Source organism: Pygoscelis adeliae, unplaced genomic scaffold (assembly GCF_000699105.1).
Source record: "Pygoscelis adeliae isolate BGI_AS28 unplaced genomic scaffold, ASM69910v1 Scaffold156, whole genome shotgun sequence".
In the NCBI taxonomy this organism is placed as follows: Eukaryota; Metazoa; Chordata; class Aves; order Sphenisciformes; family Spheniscidae; genus Pygoscelis; species Pygoscelis adeliae.
In genome coordinates this window covers 4,985,118-5,001,247 of record NW_008825016.1, presented here as the reverse complement: position 1 = coordinate 5,001,247, position 16,130 = coordinate 4,985,118, and the positions used below count along the sequence as shown (strand labels likewise).

Here is a 16,130-nt window from a genome sequence, read left to right as displayed (position 1 = left end):
CACACGAGGTCCTCGCTTTTGACATGACTGCAAACAAGATTACTTTTACTTAAGCTAGGTCTTTTGAACCAGAGTTGTAGATCCGAGCCATTTAGCAATGGTGATGCTCTTGAATCTTGTGTGTGCATGTTGATCAACATAGAGATCGTATTTTTTTTTTCTTGTAGTCCGAATACCATTTCATTTGCATTATAGATTCAGGCTAGAAGACTTACCTCTTTGCTCTGTCATCATCTAATTATATCCATCTACCTTGCTTCCTTTTTGTGGAGCTGGGCAGAGTGCTTTTGAGAATACCTTTTCTTACGCAAACAGGAGCAGAATAACTAGGGAAACATTACAAAATAATCTCTTGCTCTTCTTTCCTGGAAGTCTGAGCCAATCCCCTTTGCTGCTCCCAAATTTTGCTGGCCTCTACCAAAAGAACTAGCATGTCTTTCACAGGGTTGTGGGGAATTATCCTTTTCTCTATGTGTGTGTGCACGTGTGTGTGTGTTTTAGCAGCTGTACAATGCATATTTTTTTGTAATTTTCCTTGTTAGTGACACTTTAAATTGAAAAGAGTATTAATTATTTCTCATTTGAGATTATTTTTAGATAACAAGTCACTAAAATGCCTCTTGATTAGAATGTGCATAAAATAGTGTTGCAGTTTCCTTGGCTTGGCACTTCTCTATCACCCTAGCTGCTTAATAAAAAGAAGAAAATAAACCCAGAAGAGATTGCAGCTGTGGTGGGAAAAATTATATGTAGCAGAATATAAAGAATAAATGGTAAATTACCTAGACTTAAGGTAAACTTTACCAGTCCCATCTCACAATAGTACAGCTAGTTTTCCAAGGACCATTTCCAAGGATCACTCCCTTCATACACGAGGTCACGATGCTCTGGGTCCAATTTGACGGTTGGCACTATTGTTTAAATAATTGTATACAAAAGTTAGGAACACGAAGTGCTGTTTCCTAAGCACAATTAAGTCATTTTACTACCTAACCTGTGGAGATAATGCAATTCAACATGGTTTTAAAATGTGTATTTCCCCAAAACACAGGGTTGTCACTGATGTAAAAACTGGCCAAAGACCAAGGCATGTAGATCTATTTAGAAGACAGCTCTACCTAACTGGAGGTTTACTAGAATTGTAGAGATTTATCCACTGAAAAACTTCCATTCTACAGAGGTGATTTGTGTTTTCTTTGATACTAAATCTGTTAAAGAAGTTTCAGTTGAATAGGTTGCCAAAGTCAGTTATAAATGACTTCATAACAAAGTTTTACTGTAATGAAGGCTCACGGAAGTAGGGTGGGAGCAGATCTACTTAATTTAAAGTGGTATTGTGCTTTTATTTTTTTTAATTGCTGACATACACTTCAGTGCTCTTTACTTTTATGGTGTTTCCACTTTTAGCCTGAAAAATAATAATCCTCTCATTTGAAGAATGTTGTTACAGCTGCATGATATGAGACAAGTCTCATGTAATTTTGGGGAATCATTTCAGGTAAAATGTGTGTGGACTGATTGCACGTGCTTAAGAACTGATGTGTTCTCTTCTGCTCTTTGCAATTTAAACAAAACCAAAAGCTGGCGCTCAAGTTGCATTTGTTTCAGTATTATTTCTTTTTGAGATATTAGTGTTTTTCAGCATTTTCATAGAATCATGGAATCACAGAATCCTAGAATGGTTTGGGTCGGAAGGGACCTTTAAAGATCATCTAGTCCAGCCGCCCTACCATGTGTAGGGACATCTTTCATTAGATCAGGTGGCTCAAAGCCCCGTCCAACATTTCCTTTGCATAGTTACAACAGTGTTTATATTTATATTATTAAATGAAAATAAGGGGTTTAATATCCTTTCAGAAATTTAGATTAAACTTAAAAAACAAACAAACAAACATCCCCCCCCCCCCAAGATTAGACAAAGAAAATGCTCTCAAAGAGATACTTGGTTGTCTTAAGAACACATAAAACCATTACATTCCAGTTGGATAAGTCAGCACATCCCTGCTTAAGCCTAGAAATAGGAGTAGGCTTGCGTGTGCCATTGTGAACAGAACTTGGCCAGCAAATAAGTTTAGGCTGTTCCACAGCTGTGGCTGAAATTTCGGGACTGTAAACTAGAGGGGAAGAAGAGAGATGATTTTCCAACGGTTATGACTATGAGGTAACTAGACGTAGTCACTCTACCAACAGACCTGAATTTATTAAAATATTACTGTTGAATCACTATTTTTTTGGATGGTGATTAAAATTCCAGTTGCTCATTTTAAAAATTACTGTGTACAAATGGAATTATTTTCATGAGTTGTAGCACTCATAGAGTTCATCTAAGTTTTGTGTCCTTTTCTTGTAATTGGGTGTATATACTTCTGAAATGCTGGAAGGTTATTACATTAATTGGTTTTAATAAGATGTGTTAAATTTTTGCCTTAAGCCCATGCTTCAAGAAGGATGAGAGAAGTAAAATTGTTCATTTTGTCACGTCACATGCTTTCCCTCTCACTGAAAACAAAACAACAACAAAAAAACCTCAACCTAGCTTCTCAAACTCCCATTTCCCTTTTATCTCTTCCCCCTAGATTCTGTGGCTTGATTTCGTTCTGGGAGAAGGAAAAAACCCCACATTTTACACAGCTAATTTTGGAATAAACTGCGTAATGCTGCTTTTGCAGAGGTGAAGCAAGAAAAAGTGATTCTGAATAAAGGGGGAAAAAAAGAATCACTCCTTGCTGCATCAGGTTCATTATGAAATAAAGGATACTTTAAAAACTGAACCCACCTACTGCTTTTACTATTATTTAATACAAACACAATTTAAATGTAAGATTTTTTTACTTTGTTAGATTTCCCATGTCTGCTTTGTAGCTTGCTGTGACAAGCACTCATTTGTAAGTAGGAACTACTTCGCTGGAGTGGTCTGTCTCCCATTGATGGCCATATATTTAAAATTGCAATGTAGAAAGTGACTTCTATAGGTCAGCAATGTTAAAGCTGAAATTTTACAGAATTTATTACGTATAACACTTAAGGTCACTCAGCTCTAAACTCTCCTCAGCAGCGAGGTCCTGATAAGGAAAAGCAGTTGAGCAGCATTTGAAGGTGTATGTGTGCTTAAGTGTCCCAGCAGAAAAATACTGGAGAAAAAGATAATCAGTGAACAACGATCTTCTAACAGCGTGTGGCAGGACAGAGTCACCTCCACCCAAGATAACCACGAATGACTGTACTAGAAACTGAAAATTAATAGGCAGTGTCAATGCGGGATGGCTTTATTTGCCCTTGACAATCAGTGGTGGTCTGGGAACTTCCTGGAAGTCATAGTCCGGGCTTCTGCTTTTAGGATGTGTCCTGCAAGCCTATTGTTCTTCTTTTGTTTCCTATGTCCTATTTATAGAAATTAAGTAGAACAAAGCAAGTAACCAATGGGGATACAGCAAATAATGTATAATTGTACCTAAAAATAGATATTCTAGAGAGAGCAGAACACCTCGTGAGCAACAGAAATAATCATTATCATGCTTGAAATGTTTTTAATGAGAGAGGAAAATGCTTTGGTCCCGAGAGCCTGGGTAGAACAAAAAATAATAGAATCAAAATTGGTCTTAACTTACATATGTGTTGTGAACATTTGTATAGCTAAAATTAACTCCCTTGACTTAACGTTTCTGCGTTTGATGTGTCGTAAGGGTTGTGTTTGCAAACTTGTGATATTTGCATAATAGTTGCATTTTGTTGTTGTTTAAATGCATCCAGAGCACATTATTTTCTGGTGTAGTTTGATTTCAAGAGCCTACACAGTGGTAGCACCATATTGCCTGTAAGCTGGTAGATTGAAGTCAGATTCACCACAAATTAACATAAGGATACTATTTGAGCTCTTCTAATTACATGCAGTTTTGGAGGGAAATGATGGTTTCTTTTATCAAATGAATCTGAGCTCAAATATTTTCTTCTTTTTCTGGTGAGGTTAGATGTAAAGGCACTTGAAGTGGGTAATAGCACACTATAATTTTCACAAATGACTGTTGCTGTCATGATAGACAGTGTTGTTAATACAGTTTACAGCTGATTTCCGCACAATTGTCAGATTTCAGGGCTGGAAAAAATATCCTTATTATTTTGCCACAGTCGTTTTTGGCTGGTTTTCTTCTCTTTTTGAACTGTCAAGCAAAGATAACTTTCCAGCAATGTGTCCCTGCCACCCCCCAACTGTTAACTTCATGCAGTTGCTAGGGCTTAACAAGTCCTTTGTCCAGCTTGTCTTTATGAAAATATCCTTGCTTAAGACATGAAACATTAACATTGCCTTTAAAAAAATATTACATTTTTTGTTGTGGTTTAACCCCAGCTGGCAACTCAGCACCACGCAGCTGCTCGCTTACTCCCCCACAGTGGGATGGGGGAGAGAATCAGAAGGGTAAAAGTGAGAAAACTTGGGGTTTGAGATGAAGACAGTTTAACAGGTAAAGCAAAAGCCGCGCACACAAGCAAAGCAAAACCAGGAATTCATTCACTGCTTCCCATGGGCAGGCAGGGGTTCAGCCATCTCCAGGACAGCAGGGCTCCATCACGCGTAACAGTTACTTGGGAAGACAAACGCCATCACTCCAAACGTCCCCCTGTTCCTTCTTTTCCCCCCAGCTTTATATGCTGAGCATGACGTCATATGGTGTGGGATATCCCATTGGTCAGTTGGGGTCAGCTGTCCCAGCTGTGTCCCCTCCCACCTTCTTGTGCACCCCGAGCCTACTCGGTGGTGGAGTGGGGTGAGGAGCAGAACATGCCTTGACTCTGTGTAAGCCCTGCTCAGCAGTAAGGAAAACATCCCTGTGTTATCAACACTGTTTCCAGCACAAATCCAAAACACAGCCCCATACTAGTTGCTATGAAGAAAATTAACTCTATCCCAGCCAAACCCAGCACAATGCTGTATATGAAAATGTGTGTGAAGCACATGAAAAAGTGTTGCATTTGTGAATTCAGTGGTGCAAATGCCAGAAAAGATACGGATGGTATCTAGCTCTTCAGCAGCCATACTGCAGCGTAGGTGTTCGGCTCTGCTTTACCTTTTGTAGGTAATCTGAGAAGTTGAACAGGAAGTTTCATGTGAAACACGTTCCCCCATTTGTTTTAACATCCTGCCACTTCTTTTGGACTGTCCTGGAAGCAGAGCAGCTAGCTGAAGCCAGGGCGGGGGGCAGGGGGGGGTTGTGGGAATGAGTTCAAACTGGTAAGAAGGTTGAATTCAGTTCAAAATGGAGATTCGCCTACTTAATTCTGAATTAACTTTTTTTTTTCCCCTAAATCAGTTCATTTCTTTCTCCAAATTGGTTATATTTACATACAGTTGACATTTATCAAAAGAAAGATGCACTGCCATCTGGTGTCAAAACTGTGTTCACATGAGCAAAGACATTTGTACAGAAAAAATCTAATGCGGTGTAACAAGTTCCTTCCTCTAAAACTTCCTAAGCTCTGAAAAAGAGACTAGACTGTTCAGAATAAACAGTGTCCACAATGATGAGCCCTGCACCAAAAAAAAAAGAAACTCAGTAGTTTCATTACTGGGAAACTGCAGGTAAAGGGACTTGCATGTAAACGTGCCTGCTGCTTGTTTCTTTTGTAGGTGGGAGAGGGGGAGATGGATGCCCTGTTATCACCTTTCCAGACTATCCAGCTTTCAGCGAGATCCCTGAGAAGGAGTTCCAGAATGTCCTCACCTACCTGACAAGCATCCCAAGGTGAGTACCTGCCTAGGAGAAAATACCCTTTTATCTGCTAAGTGATTTTTCATATTCAGTCACTTACATGATGGTGTAAAGGTCAGGTTTGGTATTTAATTAAAGAAAAGGAAAATCCAGCTCGTAGTGCAGTGTCAATAAGTATTGATTAGTGACAGCTGCCTAATGTAGTTGTTAAATTAATTATATAGTGCTCTTTATATTTCATCAGAAAATTACTTCCAGGTATGTATGGATGCAGATACTGTGATGGACGTTGTCCTCTTGTTTCTTATCTTGCTGTATCTTAGAGTGCAATGTTACGTGTTTTAGTTGAAAACATGGATAATTTTGGCAGAACATGCTAATTCCTGGATGCTACTCAAGATGTTATTCAGTGTGAGGGAATACTCCGTAGTTACATACAGAGATTTGTCCTAACCACTTGTGCTCTGTTTCCCTGGCTCAGCTGAATGTAGTGTCTTTGCAGCATTTCCAAAACTTTGACTGAGGGTGCTAAGCAGGCCCAGCAATTAATCCTGGCTCTCTTAGAGAGCACAGTAGTGTTATCAATGGGCTGCTCAATAAAAAATTGTGGTTTTGTTGAAGATCTGTTAGGGAATGAAATAGTGGGGTTCAAGATCCTGATGGAGGTGAGGAAGGCAAGTAGCAGAGTAGGGTACAGACCCTAGGCTTAAAGAGAACAGACTTTGGGCTTATTTAGGGAAGTGGTAGGTGGGATTCAATGGAAGGCAGCTCTGAAGACTAAATCTGCTGAGGAAAGCTGGCAAGTTTTTAAGGACACTATCGTCCAAGCACAGGGATGGTACATCCTGGAAAATGGAAAGACACAACAGGAGACTGACCTGGCCGAACAGGGAGCTTGTGACTGAGCCTCAGTACAAAGACCGCATACAGGAAGTGAACGCTGGGACAGGGACAGGAATATAGAAACATTGCCCAAACATGTAGGGATGATTTCAGGAAAGCCAAAGCTCACCTGGACCTGAGGGACAAGGAGCAAGGGACATCAAGGGCCCCCCAATAAAACTTCTGTTGCTTTAGCAGTACAGGAATAAACAAGGAAAACGTAGACCTGTGCTGAATGCGCTGGGTAAATCAGTAGCAGCCAACGCAGATGAGGCTGAGTCACTTGAATTCTTTGCTTCAGTCTTCTCTGACAGTGTCTCCCAGGCCTATGAGTTTAGAGTCAGGGTTCAAGGAGGAGAATGACTGGCGACGGGTGAGGATCAAGTCAAGGATCTCTTGAGAAATCTTGACCCAAATCTAGTCTTTGGGATAAGATGAACTACATCGAGAGTGGTGAGGAGGCTGGCCAATGTCATAACGAGGCTGCTATCCATCATCTTTGAAAGGTTTTTGAGATCAGAGATGGATTGTGATGACTGGAGAAAGATAAACATTGCATTTGTCTTCAGAAAGGGCAAGAATAATGATCCAGGGTGCGACAGGCTGGTCAACCTCACTTTGGTCTGTGAGAAAACAATGGAGTGAGTTCTTTCAAAACACACTTATGGGCACAAGAAATAAAGAAAGAGGTGATGAGGAATAGCCAGCATGGATTGAAAAACAATAAATTGTGCTTGACCAATGTATTCCTGTGATAAAATCACTGGATGTATGAATGAGGGGAAGTTCTGCATGTCTTTTACCTCACCTTGAGCAAGACTTTTAAGAGTCTTCCCCAGCACCTTTGTATCCAGTCTGAGTTGTTACGTCTTGACAGATGGGCTGCTGGGTGGGTGAGAAACTGCTTGGATCGTCAAGCTCAAAGAGTGGTGGTTAATGGCTCATGCTCTACCTGGAGACAGAATTCCTCAGGGAACCATATGTATCTGTGTTGCCTGACATCCTTGGCAAGGATCTGGAGGAGGAGATGGAATGCACTCTCATCAAGTTTGTGGCTGAGAAACTAGTCAACTGGTCAATGTACTTGAGGGAAGGACTGCCATTCAGAGGAACCTGGACGGGCAGGAGGAATGGGCTGGCAGGAATCTCATGAAATTTGACAACGGCAAACGTCAAGTCGTGCAATTGGGATGGACTAACCCTTTTAGAGAGTGTGGGCTGGGAACTAACTGGCTGTGGGGCTGCTCTTCTGAAAAGGACCTGGGGGCCCAGGTGGGCAGCACGCTAAACGTAAGCCAGCAGGATGCCCTGGCAGCAGTGAAGGCTGGCGACCCTGAGGCTGCACCAGCAAGAGCATGGCCTGGAGCGGGTGACAGCAGGGGTCCCCTGGCTGGCTCTCTCCAGACCCCACCTGCAGTGCGGGCCCAGTGCTAAGCTACCATAGGGTGATGGCTCAAAAACTGGAGAGAGTCCAGCAGGGCCTCCATAATGGTCAGTGCTGGAGCCGGTGTGCAAGGAGAGGCTACAGGAGTGGGGCTTGCTCCGTTGGGGGAGGGAAAGCTGTGGGGGCCCAACAGTCACCATTCCCACCGATGGGGGGGCACTGGGGAAATGGCAGTGGGCTCCTCACAGAGGTAGGTGGTGGGGAGAAAGAGGCCCGGTGTGGGAATGGGAACAGAGAGGTTCTGACCTGGATATAAGGAACAAAAATTGTCGCTGGGAGGATAATGAAGCATTGAGAAAGGCTGCCAAGAGAGGCTATGGAGTCTCTGTCCCTGGAGGTTTTCAAGACCTGGCCATAGAAAGCCCTGAACAACCCGGTCTGAATTTGGAGTTGACCATGCTTTGAGCAGGAGGTTGGACTAGACGCCTCCTGAGATCCCTTCAAACCTGAATGTTTGTATGAATCAAGAGATCTCCTTTATGTCTTTCTCTAATTGGGCTATATGGCTCTCCCAGATTAAAAACTCTTAGAAACACAGGTTGTGTAACACTGATTAAATGCTGGTCTCAAGCTGTATTTCGCATTCTTTTCACTGATAGCATTCAGTGCAACTCAGCATGGACCATGCTCAATTCACGTTTGGAGTGAATCATGGCAGATTTCCTTCATGCATGTGTGTGCTTTTTTTTACTGTACATGTATGAAGAGAAACAGTGTTCTTCTTGTAAAGGGTTTTGCTGTTAATTATTTCGTAGGACCTACTCCCTGTGAGGGAATACTGGTTATACGCAGCACAATACTGTGAGGTGCCCTCCTGGTTGTACTTGTTAACCCCTAGTTTATCAGGGAGAGGAGCCGTGAAGCTGACAGCCAGCTTAATTTTCTTTGTTTATCACTGTGTTGGTTAAATTGTGTGGTGCTAAGCCTCCCTTGATAGTATCTTTCTTGAATACTGTTATTACAAATAATTATGTACTAAATTCACATCTGCTCCTCCTTTTGAAAGTCCTTGGTGGTGTGCTTCATGGTGGCCCATTGAACTTCTGCACAGAGTGGGGTTTATATGAGAAATTCTGATTCTGAGTGCATCCCAGAGCATCAGTTTGGCAGGAGCAAGTTTTTACTAATTAAGAGTCTGGGAGTAGATTTTCTGGAGGTTTTTCTGTTCACTTCCCCTACCCTTCAACAATTATTCTATGCAAATTGAGCCAGAAGTGGCCATTCCTTAAGACTGTCTGTTCTTGTAGGATTTTCTTGTTTCTTTAATTTCTAATTCTTTAGAAAGAGATCACTGTTCTGTGTAAATGAAGGAGATAGCCCAGCTGGCTAGATATGAAGAGTAAAGTATTAACTATTGTGAATATAACAATATGTTAGGTATTACAGTGATAACTTTTCAATTTCAAACTTATAAAAATAATGCCACTGTCAAGGTACTGATAAAACTGGGACCTTTCTGTGCCTGAGAATTGCTATAATCTCAAAGGGCTGAAGACATCCCTGACATCTTTGCTAGCGGTGTTACAAGCTTACTGTGTAAAATTTTGTTTGAGCCATTGTGCAGGTTTATGGGAATAACAAACTGCAGAAATGCCACTAGCCAGATGTTAGCATACACCCCCTTATAAAATATGTTTTGCTAATGATAAATTATTGACTGCCTGTACCCCCAAAGATGGGAAGTATTGTAATTTTCCTTGAATTGTGATATTTCTAGTGCTGTTAAAGGTGTCGTAAGATAGGATTTTTGCTGTTAACTTAGTTTTCAAGGGCTAAAATTTCAAAGACTGTTTTGAATGCTTTGGAAACTGCTTCTGAGAGAAGTGGCGGCAGTTTGTTATTTATTTATTTTGTAACTTTATTAAAGAGGCCTAAGGAGTACAGATTTACAGGAAGGATAAAAATGCAGCCCACAGCTTTTGTGCATGGTCTGCTTTCCATATTAGTGTCATTTAGCTTATGAAATATGTAACTCTGTCTTTCTGCTGTTCTGACTGACTGAGGGGAAATGGACTTTTCTGTGAAAAGCCCTGTAGAGCACGGACATGTCTGGAGCCACAACAGTTCCTCAGAAAACTACTTGGTGCCGTACAAGATTCCTGATCACAGCAAGGGGTTGGCAGCAGTAACTCAAAACTTATTGTCTGACTGCCTGCAGTCGCACGTTAAGGGAAATGGTATTTCATGGGAATGACAGTGAGGAGCTACTAAGAGCCTTATAAGAAAGGATCTTTCTGTGCTCAGCGGTAGGGTTCACCCAATAAAATATTTACTGATATAGTAAATCTTACCAGTGGCATCAGGTTTTCAAGATTTGTTCCCAAGTGAAAGAAGAAGTCTTGGTAATAAGACTAGCTTAGGACTTTGAAAGAGGAAAGAAACCTCTTAACCTACCTTTATTATTCCCTCTAATTTTATAGGTAGACATGACCTTGTCCCCTCTTACTGCATTCTTGTTCTATACTATCTAAACACTGCCTTTCGCAAGCTTTTTCTGTGTAAACTTTCTCTTGTCTTTTTCATAGTGAACTTTAATCATGAAGAGTTAAATGTCTCATGGGGCACCTTGCATTTAGGAATGGAACTATTACAACTTGCATGTTGCCAACTTAGATGACCATGGAGTAGAACAGTGCAAATAGCAGAGCTATCAGCATGTGCTCAGATGTGTAAATGCCTGATACATGAGGATATTAAGAAAGGAGACAGTGGAAAGGGAATACCTCATCTCAGTTTAAGATACTCAAGTTAACCCTGGTGCAACTGTGTATCATTAAGCAGAGAGTTGAACAGTCTTCTTCAGGTAGGTGTTGTTAACGTTGCAAGGTAAGTTCATGTTCTATAGACAGCTGGATAAAATAAAATGTCTAATGTGTGGTTTGTAATATTTTCAAATAATCTCAAAATATTCAGTACAGGGTTGTTGACATGGTGTGTGACAAGAGTCATGTACCGTGCATACTTAAAGATCACTGCTGTATCGGGAAAAAATGATGGATTAAAGACAATGGAAAATTATAGCTAATCCTTTTATAACTACTGTTTTGGTAATGAGATGTATCGTAAAGGTGTAAGTGTAATACTTCCAAAACAGATTTTTCCTTTTAGCAGCTACTAATTTTTTTTATTATTATTGAAGTACAAAATAAAGTTTTATTAAAAAGGTGGGGATTCTCTTACTGAGAAAGATTTTGCTTAGGTCAGGTGATTTTGGTTTTGTACATATAGTACACAAGATGAAAGAAGGAGAATCCACGGCAGTATGTAATGTATTTAAGGCAATGCTTTCTAGGAGGAGTATTTTAACTAAAAAGTTGAATTGCTACAAATACTTTACATATAAGTACTGATCCACAGTAATTAATAGTTCTTATCGATAGAGTTGCTGAATAAAATAATATCTGTAGATAGGTGTCTGTAAGAGGTGAGCTGTGTAAATTCAACTGGGTTTCAGCTGTCAGAGGACAGTGAGCCAAGTCTTGCATCTATTTGAGATGCTTTGAGGACATTTCATAACATCCATGTAGCTAGTCTGATTCTCCTTCTGCAGAGAAGAATGTCTCCTAATACTTCACTGGTTGAGTCCTTTGGGGATCGCTGCTGAGCTGGGTAGGAAGGAGGTGGTAATGCAGAACAAGGTTGTCTCACCTCTTAGCTGAGTAAAATACTGATGACCTCCATACACAGTGTCCATCATTCTTATTGCAAAGTAGGAGAGGCACCTGTGAGATGTACCTTTTATATCTCATATATACAAAGGGTGGAGAAAGAATATTCCATTCAGGTTTACAACAGGCTCCTGAAATAGCTGCCTAATGTACCCTTAAGAAGTCATCTCAGGGCATTCAGTATTCTCTTTTTTTCTTCTGTTTGGAAGTATTTTTTCCTCTTTCTATTTATCCTACTAAATAGACTTTTAAGATTTGTGATGTACCCTGAAAGCAAGTGTTATTCATACTTACTTCTATCCGTCACAGCTGTCACTCTAAAGATATTTTATTAAGTGTATACACATTCTTGGAATGTGAATTTACCAAATGTGGGGCGTAGCATGAGAACTTGGTCCAAAAGAAATTAATAGTGGTTAAAAAAAAAGACAGGATTTTTCAACATACGGTTTTGCTTCTGATTAATTAGCAGTTTCTACTGCAATCAGAAAACAATACGCTGTACGAGAGAACAAAAGGATATAGTTTTAATGCTTTTTGTCATGCTCATATAGGTTCTTTGAACAAAGAAAGCAAGCTAAAATTCTTGCGGCCACAAGAGATTGGAAAATTAGTGTTTTAAATGTAATGTAAAAACTCAATGTAACACTGAGTCTTAAATACAAAGTTTCTTTCAAGAGAAATAAAAAATAGTGTAGATTAGAAAATTCAGAACAGGTTTTGATGGCCAGTTTGAGTCCCAACACTGCTGATTAAATACGGTACACAGGCCTTTTGTACTTGTATTCAGAAAGAGCCTTGTACAGCCTGTCTTTGTAATGCCCTTCTGTCCTACTGCATGATCTTGAGCCTATCTCAGTTTAACTTGTCGTGTTCGGCAATTTCCTGTTTTGAAAGCTGTCCCTGTCGGTTTCCTGCCCGGGAGAACGTCCCCTTCTTTGAGATCCTGATGGTTTACAAATGCTTGAACACCATGTGGCCTTCTAAGAAATCCTGTTGTTTGTGGTACCGTCTGGTGTTGGAAACTAGGGAGCCATCCTGTCCAAGTAACGAAACAGAACGAGACGACCTCCGGAAGTGTCGACATCTGACAGTTTGAAAGCTCAGTTGTTAGGGTTTGCTAAGCTTCAGGTAGACCCTTCCTTGTTAACTACACCAGCTCCCCATCGTTTGGGATAACACTGGGGTTACCTGGAAAACTGAAAAAGAAATATCTGTGCTAAGTCTTCCAGCGGGTTCAGATCCAAGAAGACTTCACTAGCGTAGGTGCAGCAAAGGGCGATGGGATGGATTTAGGTAGGGACCAGAAGAACATGCCACAGCACAGCATGGGTGTTGCTGGAGCTAACAAACCTCGGTGCAAGGGGCACTGGAGAGCACAGAGCTTGGGTCTGGCCAGTCTCCTCAACATAGACCCACCACTGTACTCTGGAAGCAGGGGCAGCCGTGTTAGGTCAATGCTGTGTTTTGAGCTGATAAGTCCCTCAGGGTTCAGGCTGACCTTGCGAAGAGCCAGTGTGGGAGTGTAACTGCACGTGTTTCCTCATTTATCTGCAAACTAAACAAGCGGCCCACCACTAGCTAAGAGTTAACCACTTTTGTTTTATAGAGTGCCAAGGATGAACGTCACCACATATGGGTAAGAAGTGCCAAAAACCAGGCACCCTGACAGTTGACACTGACATGCTGAGCAACAGCTTTGCAGCTTCAGTGTCTCTTTCTGTCAGCTGTGTTTCATTTCCACTCTCTCCTCTTTGTTGGATTACAATCCAGGCTGAAGATGTGGAACCTGTACCCTGCTGTTACCTTGGCAGCCCCTCAAATTCGTCAGTGAGAACATCCCAAGACTTCCAGCAAAATCTGTCGTGCTGTGTGTGCCTTTCCTTTCTCAGAGCATAGCTGCCAAACAGTTGTAAATGCCATATGTTCCTGTAAGCAGAAAGGAAATGTAAAGGCTTAGACTTGAAGTAAGAGTGTTGCATCTTAAAGTTAAGTGGTAGTCTGAAGCTTTTGTGTCTGATACATAGTTTGACAAGATTAGGTCAAAGCTCAACACGTTACTTAGAGTCTGACTTTTTACTGGGTTTGGAACAATTTACATTTGTTTTGATGTCCGCCTTGTGAATGTCTTAAACTTGTTTTAAAGCTCAGCTCTGTTCAGGCAGAGCCTTTCTAGTCTTTAAATCCCACTTAGGCCTTCAGGGCTTAGAGGATTTGAATAGTATGCATGACACACTGTCCAGTGGTAAATTTAATCTGCTAAGGAGACAAAGTAAATTAAACACTGTAAAATTGTGAAAGTTAGTTATTAAAATGCTGGACCTCACGCAGGAGCTTTCATTATTCCAGTCTTAAGTTCAGAGTATTTAACACCCTATTTAAGTATAAACTCACCTTTCTAAAACACAGCATTCCAGATAAGGCTGTCCCAATACTTTGTGTGGTGGCATTAATGGTTGTTGAAGTGTACTGGAAATATGTATAATTCCAATATCATAGTTCTGAATAGGTGTAAAAATGCTTTTATGGAGTCTGACTAAAGCGAGTTCTAAAGCGAGGATCATGTAGGCTTTCTGTTGCTGGTATTTACTTAAGCTTAACCAATGTGGAGCCTGTTGCCTTTATTGACCTATTTATCCTTAATTGTCCCTCAAGGATATTGTGGCCTACTTCAGCCATCCGTAGTTAAGTCTAAATGAGTCCTTAAAAGTTGTTGTCTTTCTTCAAATGGTCCTTCCAAAAGCAGCCCTACGTGTCCTGAAGAAATTACACTGGATTTCCCATTTAGAAAATTAAAACTCTTTTTTAAAAAAAACCCTCACTTTAATTAATTTCACGCACTAAAAGAGGATCCGTTAAGCAATAACTTTGTCTTTTAATGATTATTTCTGTTACCTGCAGAAACACATCAAAGCTGTTCTGATTTTAGTCTGTGAGGTTCCTTGGTGGGTTAAAGCTTTCTAAGTTACCATAAAAAAAGGCTGATGGGTACCACAGAAAGGAAATCAGTGCATGTGGTACAAGCAGATGTCCAGGTCCAGGCAGATAATGATGCCTGGACACTTTAGTTCTCACTTTTAACACTGGCTACATTCCCTCATCTTCTCCCCAACAGCATAAGCTTTCTGGAGCAGAAAGAATGTCAGCATATATGATGGAACATAGCCAGCATTACTCTACTACAATCAGTCATGTTTGCTTGTTTATTTTAAGGAGGAATTGGCTTGAAAGTGGGAGAGAGACTGTTTTGAGGACCTAGAGTAGCATAGGAGATAAAGAGGAGCTATAAGGACCTGTCAAGGAAGATACTGAAGCCCGTATCTCTGAAGCTGAGTGGGGAGGGGAAAAAAGAAATGTGACTGTGTATGCTATATAAATCAGTGTAAATATTTAAAAATAAATCAGGTGTGTACCGATGCTGCTTATTTGGCTGAGGAACACAAGCTGTGCTTCAGACAGGATTGCCTCAGGTAGACATGTTTGGATTCATATCGCACAATTTCAAGGGACCTACTGCTGTGCAGGATAAAGACCTTTGGTTTCCTTTGAGACCAAGGCTTGGGAGCAGCTCTCCTGGTCATCGCTGAGTTGTCACTCACCTCATCGACAGTACGTCTCTGACAGTAGCCCATCCTACTTGTGGGTTCTCACTTTGCAGGCAGATGCAGTAAGCTGTTGCTGTCACATTTCTGCAGTGACTGAAGGATTTTCAGGTCAGGGATAGGGCTGCATGTAACCACGCGTGGCTTTCTGGGCTACAGTCCTCGTGAAGTTTGGATGAGACTTCCAAAGTTTTGAATTATTATCAGCCCCTTAGACAAAGCTCTTCGAAGTTGCTTTCGTTATTTTGTCTCCTGTTTATCTGGCTTTTAAGATCTCCTGTCATTGACACAACCTCATGTGTAATTATCTTGCCTATGCTTACAAAGTTTCAAAAAGCATTTTCACAGTGTTGCTCTCTCAGGCTGTATGATTCTGCTCCTCTCTTCTGACTCATGAACAAATTATAACTACTTGCCTATAATGGTTTTTATTTATGCCACTTCACTACCCAACATTCATCTAAATTCTTCTTTTCCCGCTTGCTGTGAGATCCTAAAATATGATTTTGTGTATCTGATGATTCCCCAATCCTGAGAAAATTGAAGTACAGTATGCCCTCAGGCATACCTGGGGCATGAACTAATAACAGCTGAGACCAAAAGCAAGCATAATAGGAAAGGGAAGAGATATGGTTTTTATCAGTGGTACACTGGGTAGGATTTAGGGAGAGTTAACTGGAATGTGGGGAAGGAAGCATGTCCTGGTTTCGGCAGGGATAGAGTTAATTTCCTTCCTAGTAGCTGGTACAGTGCTGTGTTTTGGATTTAGCATGAGAACAAAGTTGATAACACACCGATGTTTTAGTTGTTGCTAGGTAATGCTTACACT

At 40.9% G+C, this 16,130-nt stretch overlaps 1 protein-coding gene across 1 annotated transcript in view; it reads left to right on the top strand.

The window, feature by feature from the left end:
• The window catches only part of MCF2L (MCF.2 cell line derived transforming sequence-like), a 92,468-nt gene that overhangs the window by 25,115 nt on the left and 51,223 nt on the right, over positions 1-16,130 (top strand). Inside the window, exon 3 of the mRNA XM_009326278.1 lies at positions 5,624-5,738. Within this exon, the coding sequence (XP_009324553.1) occupies positions 5,624-5,738 (115 nt within the window). The remainder of the gene's footprint in view (positions 1-5,623; positions 5,739-16,130) is intronic.